At 42.0% G+C, this 19,734-nt stretch overlaps 1 protein-coding gene across 1 annotated transcript; it reads left to right on the top strand.

Moving 5' to 3' along the window:
* Positions 1 to 8,633: 8,633 nt before the first annotated feature.
* STEAP4 (STEAP4 metalloreductase) lies at positions 8,634 to 13,710 on the top strand. Its single transcript, XM_078864588.1, has 4 exons — positions 8,634 to 9,185; positions 10,374 to 10,901; positions 11,992 to 12,108; positions 13,438 to 13,710. The coding sequence occupies exons 1-4, from the start codon at positions 8,634 to 8,636 to the stop codon at positions 13,708 to 13,710; spliced, it is 1,470 nt and encodes a 489-aa protein (XP_078720714.1).
* Positions 13,711 to 19,734: the final 6,024 nt, after the last annotated feature.

Genomic DNA, 19,734 nt, shown 5'->3' with positions numbered 1-19,734 from the left:
GTGGAATATTTTTCATGCTGGCCTATGGATGGTTACATCCAATAAGGGTGCTCCTGAGCATCAAGGTGTGCGAACTATTGACGTGCGAATTCGCACGTCACCATACCATCCCCAAACAGATGGTATGGTTGAGCACCTGCACAAAATGGTCACCTCAATGTTGAGTCACCAGGTCAGCGAGTCCCAGCTATTCGACATTTTATTTGATGTACAGAAGGGATCACTACCCCCCAATTGACGTTCAACTGCGCATAGCGCCTCCACTCACTAAATCCAAAATTTCCGAGGTGGCACGCTTCAACATTCAGAGGCTGTCTGAAGCACGCGAAGCTACTAGGGTGCATTCTAATTCGTGCCAGTTGGCTAACGAGCGCCTGCGGAATAGGCATGTTTCGCGCCATGAGTGGGTTGTAGGTGACAGGGCATGGCTCCATTGCCCTCAGGTTCCGGTGGGTACTTTGCCAAAATTATTCAAACCTTGGGGAGGGCTGGTCGAGATCGTTCGCGTTGTCCGTCCGCAATGCGTAAAAATTCGGTGGGGCCGCCGGTGCTGGTTTGTCCACCCGTCGCGCCTCAAGCCCTTCGTGGCTCCACGCGATTCCATCTCACCTCCAAAATGCAGGGGCCGAGTATGTGACGTGTCCGGCGAGTTGAGGGGTGTGCCTGCCGAGGCAGATCCTCAGCAGAGGCCTGTCGATTCATCCTCAGATGCCGCGCGATTGACGCCCCTCCAGGTGCCACCATCTGCTGCTCCTCCGGCTCCGGATGCCGGGAGCTCCTCCGCCCAGCTGATGGCTCCCGGGGCAGATTCGGCTGCTCCAGAACACTTGCAAGTTCCCCCCAGGTCTTCCGCCGGTGGACCGGCCATGAGGACTCGGTCCAAAACTTTCCGGTTCACGTGACCCCAGTCACACGCACCCCCCCCCCCCACACCATTTATTGAGGTCTCACTCGTCGGGCCATTGTTGTCGTTGCCTTTATCAAATTTTCACAGGGCGATACACGGTGTGTATCTATGTGCGCTTTTTTGTCCTCTCTATCTTTTTTTGTTGCTTCATATTCCCGCCCTTTTCCGGTCGCGATGTATATTTGTAAATAGTGTACATTTGTATAGGTGGGCTGGGGTATTTATTGTCGGGATCGTTTTTGTTATTGTTCTCGTTGAAGCACACGTTGTTATGTTGCTATTAGGGGTCAGCTTATTTTCAGGGGGGAGTTGTCAGCCGGGACGGCTGAGTGCTACGAGGGGGGGGGGGTGATGTAGTGGCATCGGCAGATGTCACTGCATATTGTGTGAAGCCAGCCTGTGTGAGGCACGACACACACCGCTCACATCACCTACAGCACTGCAGTGGGAGTGCAGTACCGGCCCTAGCGGGGGCCGGCTGAGATTGCCGATCAAGGATGGATGGCACTGCACTCCACGTGCAGTGCCAGCCTCTGGAGGTTAGGGGGCAAGAGTGCCAGGGATGGTGCAGGGGTACACAGGGGGCCATGGCACTCCATGTGAACCCGGGGGCCTGGTGACCAGAGATACTGGTCCGGGGGCCCCAAATAGGAGGCTGGGGGACCACGGGACAAGGACCAGGTCCCTCTCGAAGGCTCGAGAATAGGGGCGTGACTAGGGGCGAAGTAAGCCCCGCCACGGGTCCGACTGGTTGTTGCAGGAATCAAGACCGAAGCCGTCACCTTGAGAAGAACTGCCCGACTACAAGACACGGGGTCCAGTCCGATCTCGCCACCCCGTGTGAGCTAGGGTTAGCTAGCCCGGAGGAGATACCTCCCTAGGGTAGCTGGTGAAGGGGCAGATATACCCCTTTGTGTTTAGGGCTTTATTGTTAAATAAACGTGTTGCCTCTAAGAAGTCTCTGCCTCTCTGGTGTGAACCACTACATATGTTATGTTTTTAAGAGAAGTTTTAAAATATATTTTTTGCCCGGGCAACGCTGGGTACTTCCCGCACGTAGTGAATATATCATGTGCATTCAAAGTCAAAATGAATTCTTGCCCAAATGAGCATGGAAACAGTACTCATCTCATGTTGACAGCACTAAGCCAATGGTGGAAATTCCAAATTCGTATGGCAGGAGCGAGTCTATCCATGGGATGACCAGTCTTTACTTCTCCTTAAATTGGTACTATCCAATAGGGTTTTGAACTCTCGCAAGCCGCTCGGTTAAATGGGTGTATATTCACGTGCAGCATAGATATTTATACTGTCGTAAAAATAAGTACATATAAATTAGTTGTCAGCTCTTATTTAATATAATGTACTTTCCAGAAAAGCCATTATCACATGAACAGGAGGCAAATGAGTTTAAAAAGATGAGCTGAAATACTTTAAATACATATTCATATATGCAGTCCATATAGTTTAGCGATTTAAGAAAAAGGCTAATATTTTTAGATGAAAATGAACGGTTTTAGGGCTCACATTAGGTTAGTTGGTCAGTTGAATTATCTTGTTCCCAAATATGTTTTCCTATCCCTCGTACGAATATCCAAAAATGTTATACCAGCTGAATTAATAATACTGCCCAAATCTAAGCAATGATGACTTCGTTGAATAAAAAAAGTGTATCGCAGTTGTATTTTTTAAAGTGGTGAAAGCCACCGATTGATATGGCTTCTCATGTCTGAAACCAGTCACGTTTCTCATTTTTAAACAGAACTGACTTATGATAGTGTTATAAACCTACATCTATACATGTATCATCATGCTATTTCTGCACACATTAGTATTGCTGCTTAAGCTGCTAGAGTATCTTCATATAAAAATTAAACCTCAAATTAAATATACATTGTGCGTAATTTTGTGTTGTTTTAAATAGTTTCACTTCCTCAAAAGTTACAGGCTTAGAAACAAACATTATGAAAATAAAACTAAGGAAAATGTCAAGAAGCTAAAATATAACAAAGTATTCCTTACCACAATATATTATTGTCCACAAATATTTTTTAAGCGACCACAATACAGAAACGATTGCTTATACAGCATTGACAACCAGTCAAATTTGAGGATAAAGAAGGGAGTCCTTGTTTTACTTTGGGGAATTCAGCCAGCGGTGGGTGCTAGGTTTGGCTGTGCCATGACATGCAGCACTTCGTACTTGTGATGTGCCGTGGAATTTTTAAAGTGTGAAAGGCAGAGCAGGCAAGGCGCTCAATGCCTTCCCCAGAGATGGCTCACCCTTCCGCTTATGTGTACACTTGAGTTGACAACCACAGTGGGCTTAGGGTCGAGTTTGAATCAACAATCGTAAAATCTCAGAGCCACACGCATCATATGTTGGCCTGAGCTCTCAGACAGTGTTAATGCATGACGCTGAAGATTTATTGATGAAAAACTTTTTGGAGCATGAAGTCCTACTACGGAGTACCATAAGCAATGTAGAGCGGCTTCCGGAGTTAAGTCGTCGGATCGTAGGATCTTGCTGTCCAAATTAACATCGTGGTAGCAATCATCTCCTGTGGCAGCTCTACTACAGTTGTGGAAGCTGTACATTCCCATGGTGAGAGCTAGTCTCTCCATAGGATGACTCGTGGCAACATTTACATCATATTGGCAGAGGAATAGAATGGTAGGTAGGGAGTCTCTTTTATTGCCAGGCTGGATCCCATTTTGTTTTCTAGTTCATGGAAGCCAACAATAGTTAGTCAGTGGCGGCTCGATACATTTCCACTAGGTGGGGCTGTTGTGAGTGACCTCTGAAAATATGGCGTTATAATGAAGAAAAACTTCGTCATCTTATTGGCCTTCTAATTCTTCGTTCGCTGCACCTGCTGCCATCGTCATTGCTGTTGTTTCCTCCTGGAGCGTGTAGACCGTGAGCTGCTATATTTGCACAGCGCAATCTCGCGTCGTGACATCGTCTCATTACAGCCGCGGGTGCCTTTTTCACCGCCCTGAATGGGTCTCGAACGGCGTCGCTACAATGCTAGAAGCTGATCGCACCGAATGAAGAAGGGATTTCTCTCAATTCGGACACATTCACAGCTGCCCCGGGACATGCCTGAGGCACAAATCAGACTGTGGTGTTACAGCGATTTCTAATATGAACAACTTAAAATGTTATCTTCATTAGGCAATTCACGTTGAAATAATCATCATATTTAAAACTTTTTAAACAAAACTATTGAAAGAAAAGTATTTTTTATGAGAAAAATAATAATTTGTCATCTCCAGCTGCTTGGTGGTGCTATGCCCCAACGCCCCTAGTGGTCGAACCGCGCCTGTTGTAAGTGTTGTTTTCGTTGTTGTTACCATCCCACTGCTGGGAAAAGGCCTTCCCAATATTTATTCCATTCCCTAGTTGCTCTGATCCAGTCGTGGTCTCCAAATTCGTAGATGTTGTCTTGCTATGGTCATCTCTTCTGCTATCTTCCTCTGTTGTTTTTTTTGTCTTCCCTCAGTCTCCTCTAAACAGATGATATCTATCTTCTGTTCTCATATTGTGTCCTGACCATTTGCACTTAATTTGTTTTGCTTTAATAACCGCATCAATGACTCCTGTTCGTTTTTTTCTTCATTTCTTAAGCTATCTCTATGACTAACCCCTACAATGTTTCTTATCCGTACAATGGTTCAAATTGTAGGAATGTGGCATTTCAGCCGCAAGCTCAGGATCATGTGTGTATTTTGAACTTCTTTCGCACCATACGTAGCCACCCGTGCTAATCGAAACACAGCTGCATGTTCATTTTAGCATGGAAAGACTTTCCCTTTGATGGTTATAGCCCAATGAGAAAGTTATGTTTCAGGGAAGACCTTAGGTGTATAATTTACAACATCCTAGCAGGGGTTGCATTCTCAAATAACCCATAACGGTAAATAAACATATTAGTAAATTAATAGTGGAAAAAAGAGAGGGTTGTAGAGATTGCTGGCTAGCCTCTGCTCAAAATCCAACATTCAACACATACCGCATAGCCACATCACTCCACCCAAAACCCCAAATATGAATGCCACTCCCTTTTATCGTTCCATAAAATCATCCAGTAATTTCTGTGGTCAAAAGTAAATTTGACAAAGTTATACATGTACTGAGAGGCCGCACCTAATCCTGAAAAACCAGTGGCTTACTATTGCAATTCTCTGCCATGTTCTGGAAGTGTATTAATTTATAAATGTATTTCTGAATAATTTACTGTATTATCCTGTGGAAGGCTTCGAGCTGTTTTTCTCTCAGTTCCATTTTTTTCCTCTGGATTATTCATCCGCAACGCTGATCCTTGCTGTTTTTGTCATCGTCTTAGACAGACCTCTGTACACAAGCTGAAGAGAGGTAGGTAACATTGCATATTTGCTTCAAAGGTTTGTAATTTGTTTCGTGAAAATGTTTTTTTATTGTTTTTGCAGATGGTCCCAATGGATAGGGAAGCTTCCGTAGTGTAACAGTCAGCACAATGGACTTGCAATCCAGATGTTGACAGTTCGTTCTGCCGGCATTACAGTTAAAACAATGTTTCTGTCCACCCAGCAGAACAGATGGGTACATCACAGTTCGTCGATCAACGGATTGGTTGTGGTTGACATCTCGTGACATCTGGACATCTAGTGGGGGCTCTTCTGCCAGCAGTGACCTGAGGAAGGAATTGCAGGGTTGCACCTCTTCACATGTTTTATTGTTTCCTCTCAGAATAAATACTGTAATGTCAGAGTACCTACCGACTGAATTTAACATTGGTTAGTGTTCATATTGGCTGCTGACTCTAATCTAGTGATAGAAATGATTTATTCCTATGGAGGGCTGCTTCTGTCCAAGGCAACCAGTGTTGACTTCGACCAAAGTGGTATTCATTACATCGATCCTGAAGCGGTGACCGTGGACTGAGTTGACCCCTGAGATGTGAACTTGCAGCCTTTCGATTGTAAGTGCAGCTCTCTGGCAGACCACTGCCTCGCTGGGTTAAGTATTAATCTAATCCACGGCCATGCAGGCAGAGAAGGTTATTTGACCATACTTCACGATGCTGGTCAGTCCGAGTTAATGAAGTTGGGGGGGGACAACGGGGCAGCAATGAATGTTGTTGCACTGCCCTCCTCGACTGGCTGCAGAGCCTACACTGTCGGTTTTATGCATGGTGGTGGTCACCCATCCAAGCGGTTCCAGGTTACACCAAGCTTAACTTCCAAGGTCTGATAGGATGGAGCAAATTCTCAGGGATGAGTGGTATATCATAATTTACAACACGAAAAGTGTAGTAGTCTGTGTGGTGCAGTGGCATATGTCCCAGGCCACAACGTGAAGCCAGGTACTTGCACACATGGCAGAATGTTTTGACAAATGCATTGCAGGAATTCAGTCAACCCGCATATCTCATACTGTTGTGTCAGAGTAAATATAAGTACAATATCATTGTCAAAATAGTATACGTTGGTAAATATTCGCGAATTGTATTTCGGTATTGCTCCTTACAGCAAGCATAATGTTTAATGTTTATTTTTGCAGACAAATAATGTTACTCTGATTTAATGATATTTATTTATTTATTGTGTTTTCCAAATTGTCATGAATATGTAAATGTAGCTCACACTCGAAAGCATTTGTATAAATAATTAAATATTAAATCCTAAAAATAAGCTATTCACTTGAATGCATTTATACGGTATAAATGATGTACTGAAATAAAACACATTTTCAAAGTAAACATCGTTCATTCTGACTTACCACTAATGTAATGTTGACGTATGTAGACAATGGAATGTCTACCAAAATGCGGATTGAAAGCTTTCACATAACATGTTCAACTTTTCAAAAGCACTCTAAGCCTACTCTCCTCACTTTGATCCAGATCCACCCTCAATAACTATCCTAGATATACAGTATATATATACTCTTTGGTTCTTGAGGTAAAGTCACGTCGAAAGAAAATAAATTAAATAATAGAATACGACGTTTCGATTGCAACACAAGCAACCGTCCTCAGGTAGAACTAGATTTGAGAGAGAGACAAAACACAGGCACACACAGACAAACACAAGCAGAGAGAGAGAGAAAGACAACACAGAGACACACAGAGAGAGACACACAACATAGACACACAGAGACCCAATGCCTCTGTGTCGAGGCCTTAAATAGAGAGGGGGGGCAGAGAGAGAGGTGGGTCTGCTGGAGCAGCTGCTGGAGCAGGGAAATTAGCATGTCAATGAAAGACCCAACAAGACTGGTACATTTTAGAGAGAGTTGTGTGGAAATCCACCCCGAAGCGACCGAATGAGAGAAAGAGCGAATGGACCTATGGGAGCCTGGTAAATTTTAGAGAGAGAAATAGACAGTTTGAGAAAACAAAATTTAGAAAAAAAATTGGAAATGTAATGCAATGCAACACCGAGAGTCGGCTAACACACAGTTAACGCATAGCCTCTCCGAAGATTGCAAAATTTGAAGTTAATTGTGAAATTTGACAGAGACACGCAGAGAGCGAGAAACAACTTACATCCTCAGACACACCGAGAGAGAGAGAAAACAAACTTAAATCCTCCCCGTAGAGGTGGTTCAAACTTGATTTGAAGCTTTCGTGACTGCAGGAATTACTTGACACAGAGGCATTGGGTCTCTGTGTGTCTATGTTGTGCGTCTCTCTGTGTGTCTCTGTGTTGTCTCTCTCTCTCTGCTTGTGAGTCTGTCTGTGTGTCTCGGTGTCTGTGTTTTGTCTCTCTCTAAAATGTAGTTCTACCTGATGACGGTTGCTTGTGTTGCAATCGAAACGTCGTATTCTATTATTTAATTTATTTTCTTTCTACGTGACTTTACCGAAAGAACCAAAGAGTAATTCCTGTAGTCACGAACGCTTCAAGTCAAGTTTAGTGCAGTATACGAAACTCTGATGTGTTTTCCAATTGTGTCCCACGAATAAAATGTTGGTGGGGCACAATTGTTTAACAAGCTTGTTGAGCATGACGTTTGTTTTACTTGTATTCAGCTCAACTTTGCAGCCTGATTATTAATGTATTCCATTATTTATTGCAGTTCCTCCCCCTTCGTGATAATGAAGACTATGTAATCATAAAATTTGAGATGATTAATATATTCTGTACTCATATTTATGCCTTTGTTTCACCAATTACGTTTTTAAAAAAAACTTCTAATGTCGGTATGAATAACTTGGTGAAAGCGTGTCTCCTTGTCCGACTCCTTCACGTATATATTGTTGCTTTATGTAATATCAGCGTAGCTGTTGCCTTCTTGTACATGGTTATAACAAATTATCTATATCATAGATGATTTAGGCCTTTATTTGTGATGTATATACAAACAATGAGCCGCAAAATGTCGACAATTTAAAATGTTAAAAGTAAAGACATAGCCGTGAAACATTGATACATTTTATATATTTTCAGTCATTTGTAAAACGAGCGTGCAGATAATACAACATTACATCGGTATTTTACCTCTGTTAGTGTTCTTCCAAAATGCCTTAGAGGTATTGTTCTTTCAATAGTCACACACATATGGTGACATTAATAAAGAGTACATTATTAATTTAGCCTCTCAATGTGTTTTTGGCTTCTACCGCGTGTTGTTCAGCTTGTCTGAATAGAATTTGCCAAAACACATGGGAGAGTGACACAACACAAGCACTAAAACCTACGCAACTACTGCGTTTATTTACAAAATCAAACTCCAACGATGAATTACTGTGCCTGCGTTCTGTTTTTCTCCCACATATCTGCATCGCAGAGTATGGAGACACCTGGGAATATCGGCGGTTTTCCTCTCGCACCCGAAGGCGAGTGTGCAACAACAGCAGCAGCAGCTGCTGCTAAGAAGAAACATAGCAGGAACATTGCCGTGCTGGGCATGGGAGACATGGGACGCTCATTGGCCATGTGCTTCCATCAGAGGGGCATCACCGTGGTGCTGGGCAGCCGCGACCCTGAGGCTGCATCCTCCCTGCTTCCCGCAAGTTCCCGCATCGCCTCGTACGCTGATGCCGCTAGCGAGGCTGATCTGGTGATTATAGCTGTCATGCGGCATCACTACAGCTCCCTCCCCGATGTAGTGGGAGACCTCGCTGGCAAGACGCTGCTGGACTTGAGCAATAACAAGTACAAGGGGCAATATGAGGATTCCAATGCCGAGCACTTGGCCAAAATGTTCCCGCGGGCGCACGTGGTGAAAGGTCTCAACACGCTGTCGGCATGGGCCCTGCAGTCAGGGCTGGAGAATTCCAGCAAGCAGGTGATGCTCGCATACTCCCGGCACTCTCTGCAGCAGCGGTACCCCTGTTTGTGAGATACCCAACAGAACTAGAGAGGCCAATGATCAAATGTCTGCAGGCCACTGTCCAGGCCTACCTCAACCCCTTCTTAACCACTCCAATTCGTCCTCCCAAGTGTCAGAATAACTACACCGCCACTTTAATAACCCCACTCTCTATTTTTAACCACGATCACCTTATGTTCAATTAGATAATTAATGTAAAGCGCCTTAGACTAAGGCACGATATAAATCTACACAGTACAATGTCAGATGAGATCTCTGTAGGTAGTCCTGAGCCAGAGGTGGAATTTCATAATATCAATATAACAAAATAATGTGGGATTAATTTAGCCACGAAAGCCTCGAGACCTCCAGGACTTTCAGGACGTTCCTGCATTGGAAAACTTGGTAAATCTATGAATGAGTATTGTGTTAAAATCTCGGATGAGATCCACACGTACAGCAAAATAACATTAAATACCCATTAAGATAGGATAATAATCTACCTTCCGTGCTTTCATCAACTGGCCACCTTGTATACCCTGGAGAGGGGGGGGGTATGGCATACACCTTGTATATATACTTGACCCATCAATCCGATCTCTAAAGTCTGATGCTGTGTTAGCGGCGTGCACCACCACACATCTCCTACATCTGATAGGGCAATAATTTAACAGCAGCAGACCATCTTTAAGTTTCAAGGGCATTGATCTTTTATTACCACAACAAAAAGAATAACTATAACTTTCGCTGTTTATTTCTTGTACTTGAATCATATCCAAGGTTTGTGCCTAAAAGCTCACAAATAAATGAGCTATGGATTATGTAGTTTGCATTAATTATTTACAATGTCTGATCATTAAATAATTGAATGTCTGCATAACAAACGAAATACCGTGTTCATACATCAATCATGTATAATTGTACATGCACATATTTATTGACAGCAAGAAGCACGAGTAGAATTTTTGAGTGGTGGCATAGGGTCAAATGGCCATTTCTCAACTCAGAATGCTGTATTGTTTGACACTGCACATCTTCAACTTCGAGTCATCACTGAAGAGTTTTCTGGCTGAGCAGCCTTGTGTGCGTATTTATGGTCAACAGCCTCCCTTCTATATTCACTGCCCTGTCACAATTTAGCCACGCTGGACTATCATTTCACAGGTTTTTATTTGCGGTGATGACCCCGATGCCAAGACTCAAGTGCAGGCTCTAGTCAGCCGTATGGGCCTTATGCCAGTGGACCGAGGCTCACTGGCAACATCTCAGGAATTGGAAAACATCCCTCTGGAGCTGTTCCCTACCTGGAGGCTGACCGTAACCCTCTCCCTGGGGGTTGTGGCCTTCTTTTACATCTATTCCACCGTCATATATGTCCTGTACTACTACCTGAAAAATGACAAAAACACATTCTACCAGCTCGCCATCCAAATGCCCAACAATGCGTTCCCATGCGCATCGCTCGTGATGCTAGCTCTGGTCTATCTGCCCGGCGTTCTGGCCGGCTTCGTGCAGCTGCATCGCGGCACCAAGTACAGCCGCTTTCCCGGCTGGCTCGACCGCTGGCTGCGGTGCCGCAAGCAACTGGGGATCGCCGCCTTCCTCTTGTGCTGCCTGCATGCGGTTTACACGCTCGTCATGCCCATCCGAAAACCCATCATAGATAGCGCTACACAGAGAATAATCAATCAGGTAAATTAGTCGGTTTGTTTCATTTCTTTGTTTACTGCCATAATAACTGCTCACAATGTTACGGAGTTGATTGTGTTGAATTTCTGGGGATCCATTTTTTTGTTTGTCTGTATAGATAGTTTGCTCCCTGAAGCACAATTTGTTGTGTTGATAATATCTCAAAACCACTCCGCATAAGTTAATGAATGTTTCCATTCATCCACATAGTATGTCTGTATTTTTTATTGTTTTGCAACAACAGAGTAATTTGTCCCAACCAATGACTTTTTGAATCTGATCTGTAATAATAATGTAGTTCCTTTGTAGTTGTTCCTTTGCATTAGTTGTTGCAATTCATTTGTCATCCACAAAACTAATATGGTTGTTATTTTCAACATTTATGTTTATGCCTTTGTTTCTTTTCATCCAATGTTTAGAAATCATTGTAAAGTCCCTATAAATAGCCTGAGTGATATCATATCTGCTTGAAATATTTTATCTCTTCTGATTTGTAAATTGTTACTTTCATCATAAAAAATTTAGTTGTTATATCTTTTCAATTATTTTATGTCTGTAAATTGGCATACCTACACGGTTGAACTAAAAAATAAACTACTTCTGAATAATAACATTGGCGATGAAAGCCGACAGACAATATTTGATCATTTTTATATATTTTTTCGTTTAGACGTTTATTTGTGAGGGCCTTGATTACTTAATCAGTTTCCATTTAAACAAATGTATTTTCTACAAAAGACTTTTCCAGGATCGAACCATGAGTATGTATGTGGTGAATGGTAGTCAATAATTCTATACATCCAACTTGCTTGTATGATTACCTGGCCTCTAAACTATGCCTTGATTTGGTTTCCTAAGATCGTCGTTAGCAATGCATTTACATGTGACAGAAGACTCATGGGTCTGTAATTATTGAAAAAGTTTCGTCTCCCATTTTTTACTTTTAAAATATTGAGGCATCTTCCCGTGAGCGAAAACTTTGGAAGTAATGCTTAATGTTTCGTGAAAATGACACGGCTTTGGCCCTGACTAATTTATTTTCTAGATTGCTGCCAATAAGACTACCCAGACGTCTAACCTGGAATTGTGGCAGGGTGAGCTTTACCTTGCCTTTGGGATCCTTGGGCTTGGTGTTCTCGCTGTCCAGGCTATCGTTTCACTGCCTTCAGTGGGCAACAGCTTGAACTGGAGGGAATTCCGCTTTGTGCAGGTAAACAGTACATAAACACAATAATAAATTATATGGGACGTTTTGTTCCTGAAAATGCGTGTACACGACAGCTGAATGGCTCAAAATGCAGCTTTCGCATCTATTTATCTCGTCTCCGCTTCAATGAAACCGGATCGTTTTAACACTGTTTAATACGGCACTGCCTTGCAAACTAACCACTCACATTAGCAAAAGTTTTTTTCTAGATCAAATGACATGATGTATGAATAGTGCAGCCAATACATATAGAATGATTAACCATCAAAGTATTTTAATTAATCGTCACAATGCAGAGTAGCATTCCATAATTGATAACGTTTTGCATTATTGTGGGTTTTTTTGTCTCCGTTATTCTATGTGCTTAGATGTAATAGCGTTTAATATGTACGTGATTTGCAGAAATCATAAATAATCAATTTTCCAATGAGCAATTCTACGTATGAATCGTGAGCGTAAGAATACAAGTTTATCGATTAAATTATATATCCTTATATGCCGGGTTTCACGAACTAACATAGGGTTGAAGCAGGTTGAAAAGCAGGCTTGCAAAAAAATATTTTAATCCTTTTTAAGATATTTATAATTCCTGGAATCGCATGAGAAACATTGCAAAAATACATTTTTGTTTGCAATTTTTTTGAAATATACATTTATTTTCGGTCAGAATTAATTGGACAAGGTCACAAATATTTTCTTAAATAATCCTAAACAATATAATGGAATTTTAATACAGTATATTCTACTGAGTGACAAACGGAAGATAAATCTGACATCACATTTCCCCTATATGCTCCATGTTCCATAGTTAAATTACATCTCCTGCCGAGATTAATGCAGGCTGTTGCATAAGCGCACTAATTAAAGATCACGAGCAGGTGATGTCCTATACTGAGGTAAGACCATTACATCCCTTAGATCCATTACAAATTCTAACCAGGCTCCTTACGCACAAGTCATGCAGCAACCGTCCTTTTTAATAGCGCGTAATGCACCAGTGGAGATAAGTGATATGCTAACGTTCACATAAAATGGATTGCTCCAGTTTTTTGCTTACTCCTGTGTGTGCAAAAGAAGCTTTACGAAGCATTACGTGCATTAACAGTGAACTGCTGAACAGTGGAATGTTCGTGAAGATTATACATTTTTATGTTAACCCTTGCTGGATTAATCCACATGTCTAATTTACACGGGGGGAGGGGGTGGATTTTTCTTTAACTTAAAACTGGCACAAATAAATTATACGACAGGGGTTAACATTTGCTGGCGATGCAGTGCAATATCATTACGCATTCATGCGATTCTTTCTCTCCATTTTTCTTGTATTCTCAGTCGACGTTAGGTTACCTGGGGCTGGCCCTCGTTACTGCTCACACCATCTGCTTTGGAGGCACGTCCTTCCTCTCGGTGCAGTCATACAGCTGGGGCATGCCGCACTCCTACATGGTCTCCCTGCTGCTGCCGTGTGCGGTGCTGGTGCTCCGCTTCTTGCTGGCGCTGCCCTGCTTGGCCCGGCCACTCTCTCACATCCGTCAGGGCTGGGAGAGGGGCACCGCCGAACTGAAGAAGAATGCGCAGAAAGAGATCCACAGAACGCCGCTCTAGCCACCAATCCCCAAACACTGGTCTCCTCTATCCATCTGCTCAACGTCCCAATAGTCTACTGATGTGGTCCTTTGCTGTGAAAAGGACTTATTACACGTGTACCTGTATTGAAAATACATTAACAGCCAGAGAATATGCATTATTAAGCACCAGTGACTAGGGACATACGTGCATGCATTGTACAGTGCATCGTGAATCAAGAATAGCATCATTCTAATGCTTATTACCTTCGCTTCAGTTACAGTCAAATGTTAGGAAAACTTGCTTCTTATATGTGTGCAACCTGTCAGCCACATGCCAGGCATCAGCTGTCCAAATGCCAATTAGAATTCATGAGAACCAATTCCCCAGTTGTCCATTGCACCTGAGCTTAAGCCTAATGATGTTAAGTTGCATATCTATGCCTAGGACAGTATCTATGTCTGTGCTCGTGACATAAACATAACATTTTAACAATCTTGCAGGACTTTATACAGTTCAGAGAGCCCTATGAGAGCCCTATGGGTTGGGAGGCAAATATATATGAACCACATTATTCGAGTATTTGAGTTGCATTTTAGCTGCCACCTCCAAACCCTGCCCCCACCCCCGCCCCCCGCCGACATACCATGTGCGTGTATTTTTTAAACAACTAGAGTTGGTTGCCAATTCGGACAGGAGCCTGAATTCTCCTGGAATTATATCACTTTTTTGAACAGGCCTGAATCCTAATTGATAAAATCGTAATTTGTAACAGTGTCAGACAGGTTCCTGTTTATCTGTGGCGATACGAAGATAAAAAAAATACTTCACTAATCCGTGAGAAAACCATTGTTGATATTCGGTTGAGTTTCGCTGATGAACTCCTCACGGGTTGCAATAGTACTGTGTTGAGTATTGTTGAGTAGGTAGTGGAATTGGGTCCGGCTTTGTAGGATTGCGGCGCAGGCTGACAAGCACAAGATGCAGGCAGGGGGTGGTATGCCTCGTGTGCATTGATTGAACCTGCCTCTGCACTCCCAGCGTGGCCAAGGCATCGTGCACCTTCGTTGGTTGCAAGCACTGCACGCTGCAAGCCCTCCTCCTGGGCCGCACGCTATCATGCAAGAGATATTATCTGTGCAGATGTTAACGGCAGTGGATTAAGGAGGATTAAGGTCACCCTGAGTCCTCCAATGAGCGTATGAATGAATGGATGTTTGAATTAATTGAGGAAGGCATTCATGAATGAGTGAATGAATGCACTCATGAATGAATTCACTGATAGATGGATTAATTATACTGTATAACGAATGTATGGATGGATGAATGTAATGATGAATGCATGCAATCATGACGAATGCATGATGAATAAGACAAATGCATAAATTATTGGTTGAATGAGATAAATGAATGTATTGATTAACATGTGAATGAATGCATGAAAGAATGTGTAAATGGAACATGAATTAATTAATGATGGGTGACCAGAATCCAGCACATAGCCCAGCGTACACATAATACAGGGGTTGCACGCAGCACATTGTGACTGCAGCTCCACACCCCACCAAAAGAGTGGCACCTGTGCTTTGTGGAAAATACAGGGTATGTGCTGCTGCTCGTGTGGAGCGTGCTCCCTGCCTGATTGAACAAATGTGCATACACACGACCCGAGATCAGGGAGAGTCACACATTCCGAAAGACTCTTCCCCGAGCTCGGATGAGCATTGGAATGGACTTTTGAATATACACTGCTCTACCCATGACCGAAGCAGATTGGTGGAAAATAAATTTGCACCGGTTCTAGAAAAGACCACTTTGATCAATTTTCCGATCGGCGACAGGATTTAGTTGAAATGAACATTAGCATAATAATATAATTTCATTCATAATAAACGTTTTTGGGTTAGATCGCGTTATTTATAAATGTGTCGTAACCCTCCACCACCCAACATGGCCAATCAGTAAAAAATTGTCACGTTGACAAAAGACAAATAGTTCACTACTTTCGCCCACCGGTATGTTGAAGAGTGAATCCACAACATTTATAAATAGCGCGATCTAACCCAAAAACGTTTATTATGAATAATATTGGTCGCGAAAGCCTACGTGTTAATATAATTTCAATTTAGCCTATGCTGCAACACTGCACCGGTAAAATGTGGACAAATATTCCGACCGTCTCTTCTGGACCACAAACATTTCACGAAGAATAGGAAGTCATTCTGCAATTTAGGATCCTGTATCAGTGTTCTATGTTTCATCATCTTTATAACAATCAGCTTACTATGTTTAATATCTGATAAATTGTCTAGCGACACTTTATTGTGCTTTCATAAGGTCTATCTGGCAACATATCACGACTTCTTGCGGTTTGCTTGGCAAATTTCTAATTTATGGAGTTTTTAACACTGGTAATCATGGATAAGTCACATTTATTCAACACAATTTGCTCATTAATTCCAGTTCTGGGGAAATCAGGCCAGTGAGAGTGTACGTTCAAGGCAACTTGAATTTGCTGTCCATTCACATTCATTCAAAAATACATTAAGCCATTAGACCCGTTGGGCCTTTGGCTGTAGTTTTTGTGACGTTCTGGCCCGGGTAAGTCTTGAACTTGGACTTTATTACGTCTTTCAGCACAGCGTGTAACACTTTGGGGAATTGCAGTCCTGTACTCGGTTCAGAACCCTTTCTATCCACTCCTTTTATTCTCTTCCCCATCCTTTCTGGAACTCTCCCGACTCTCCACCAATCCCCTTCGTTTCTCCGAACGGTCTGCCAAACGACCACTCATTTGCATGTTTTTTTTCCGGCCTCCTTCAATTACCCTGAAGACAAATGTGACTTAAACGGTTCTCCCGCCTTCCAATCAGATTGTTCGCCCTACGTCGGCTCCTGCTGTGAAAGCTCCTCGCCAATGAGTCAAGCGCCGCTATTTGAACTCACAAGCCATCAGACCGGTTGGCTTTATATCTGTCAATTTCTTCATAGGGCTCGACTCCTCAGCAAGTCCCTTACACACATATTTAAACGTTTGCTGTACCACTCTTCAAGTGCTCGTTGCATGGATCAGTGCATGCTAACCAATAGGGGTGGGGAATGCTTTCAGCATTTGTACGTAATACAAGTGCATGCTTGCAATTGCATGCTTGCAATTGTATTACAATACATTTGTTTTGTTTTCATTGAGACTCAATTTAGTACCGATATTGAAACTGCCAAGTTTGTGAAGTGTTTTAGATTGCACATGTATATGTTTTGGGCCTTGATCATCAGTATTGTATACTTACAATAGTACGATATAACCGGGTAATGGAACACAGCTATTGTCTTTGAATGGCAAGAGTCAATGGCTGCCCCTGAAGAACGTTGAATGACTATAGACGGTAGACATCGATCTATAACTTGTATTGCTGTTCCAAAAATCAGTTGCTTATCTCCGCAACACGTCATTAGAAAAAAAAATGATGGAATTATAGTACACGTAATGAATCTAAGAAATCCGTCGTAATTTCTGTGACACACAGGACAATATATTTCTTTTGCAGGTGTTTTGCTTGCATTTACATTTCCTACATTTATCTTCGGACTATGTTGGTTACAACTCTACTGAATAATATTTCTCAGTTAGCTTTCCCATGCATGACAGATAGACATCACAGGCAATATAAGCAGATCTCGAAACAAGATTGTCATTTCTGTACCCACTACCCATATAAGCACTCTTTGGCAGCATACAAGAAAAGCTGCCAATCACAAGCAAGAATGACAGATTCATTGCCTGTTAAACCACCCATTGTGTGATTTATGTAAATCTGAAGGCAAGCATCTGTTTAATTTGTGTATTGTTGCTTAATAAAGTGGATGAAGTGCACTTACAAGGATTTGGACAAAATATGTATTTGTTACTGTCCCACAGTGCAGGTTCATTTGGGAATTACAATAATGTACAATTGTATTTGGGTATACATTTCAATAAAAGTTTAACAATGTGTGTTATTGGTGCATGGCAGTATTGTGACGTGTTATTTTAGTGTAGTCCAGGGACTAATATGTCATACTATGTCAAAACATACAAAATTTTACCTGATGAAGCATTAGCTGCCATTCCAGCTTTAAATAAGACACAGTCCGTCATCAACCGTGGGTAAGATTTAATTGTCATTCCCATGACGTATAACCTCTAAATAAACAGGATATAATACAGCAGGTCAATAAGCTAAGAATATGCAATACACTGTAACTTTCCTTATCTGCGACGGTATTATCTGCTTCCGATATGGATAAGTGGAGTCGCACGGAAAATGTATCCTGGTCTTTACTGGCCCTTTTCCCTGGAATTAATTACAGGACAATACGTCATTGCTAGAATTATCTGATAATTTTTCATGGATACGTGCAGTTCATGGATAAATGTCATTTTTTAGCGTCCAAAGTAATAAAGAGTGAAAACGATAAAGAGGCAGACGAAAACATGTTGCATGGCTTTTGGAAAAGCTGGTCTTGATCATTAAAAGTAATACAACCAGTGTGCCTCAAGAGCAAAGATTTTCATCAGTGTGTACTACATGCTATGACATATGGCTCATTAACACAAATGGAACAAATACATGAAGGTTGCCAAAGAAGCATAGAGACGCATGCTTGCAATTACATTGAGAAACAGGGGAAAGCATGGATTAGATAGTAAACGATATAAATAAATTAATGTGCTTGGGCAGGACACAGCGCTCAAACGAATGGCGGCAGATGGGCCACAGTTGTGAAGAAGTGGCTGCCAGGGAATAAAACGTGTCCTAGAAGACATCAACCAAGTAGATAGAGTGATGAAATCAGCTGGTGTGCAGGTGCTGGGTGGAATGTTAGTTACATTGCAGACCCGTGAGAGCTGTCAATGGCTTGATAAGGCCTTCATCCAGCAGTGGATTGCTCATGGCTGATAAGAGTAAATTTTCTGTTAACATCAGATAATAGGATCCGTGATAATCGTCTCCCACCTCACCGTGGACGAGATTAGTTCTACTGCAGAGTACTTGTAAAATGCTGGTGTATAATTTTCCAGTAATGGACCTTCAAAGGTGTTGGCAGCTGCAACTAACCATCAATAATGCTCTCGAAACTTTGACACAGAATAAACATACCGCACATAACATGACTGACATCTAAGCCATCTTTGAAGAGCAGTCGTTTGAACCCAGAACACATAATAACAAAACTATCCTGGACATCGCTTGAATTGTGGTTGTAATTTTGTTTAAAACCTATGATGCCACCTGCTGACCACAACTGGTTAATGATTCATAATAGATGTTTTTGTTCGGCCACGTGATGATTCGGTGAAATTTGTGCCTTTTAGACGACCCTAAAATACCGAGCACAAGCTAACAAATTAAATAGTCACGTATACCATCGTTTGAACGTTCCAATTATGATTCAGATGATCAGTAAGTTAAATAACAATTCTCACAAGAACATTTAGCAATTATATACATTCCTAAATTTGGTATCTAATTGCTAAATTTGGTTGAGGATTGTTGTTCTGAAACAATAAATAACTGCAGCGTAAAACGCTATGCACGTGCCAATTTAATTCGTTTGGCTTTGTCGGGTGGTGGTGGCTTAACGACATAATTTTGGCCAGATCATGACGTGGCCTAACCAAATATTTTTAATGAAGCATGATATTGGCTGTGAAATTGTGCGTGTAATTGGTTTTATCACGAGCTTTAGAATACATTCGCAATACAAAGTTGCATGGATTGTGTAACTGTTCAGCATATTTGTTCTTGAAAGTGGCACTCCGTAAAAGTTTTTCGCAGATGCTTTCTTGCATTATTACTGGAATTGGATAACTACTAAAATTCACATGCGTTTCCACGGATTTAAATAGCCGTGACACTACTCCCACATTGCACGATGTATTTTTATATTGCATTGTCTGTCAACGGACGTGGTCTGTTGACAAAGACAATGTGTTTTGAATATTACATCTCAAACGTGCATAACTCCTTAGCTATAGACCGATGACAGATTTGATTCATTTTAGTTTCCTTTAAAAAGGCA

Source organism: Lampetra fluviatilis, chromosome 2 (genome assembly GCF_964198595.1).
Source record: "Lampetra fluviatilis chromosome 2, kcLamFluv1.1, whole genome shotgun sequence".
In the NCBI taxonomy this organism is placed as follows: Eukaryota; Metazoa; Chordata; class Hyperoartia; order Petromyzontiformes; family Petromyzontidae; genus Lampetra; species Lampetra fluviatilis.
Note: the sequence above shows the minus strand (reverse complement) of the source record. Positions and strands in the feature narration are given on the sequence as shown.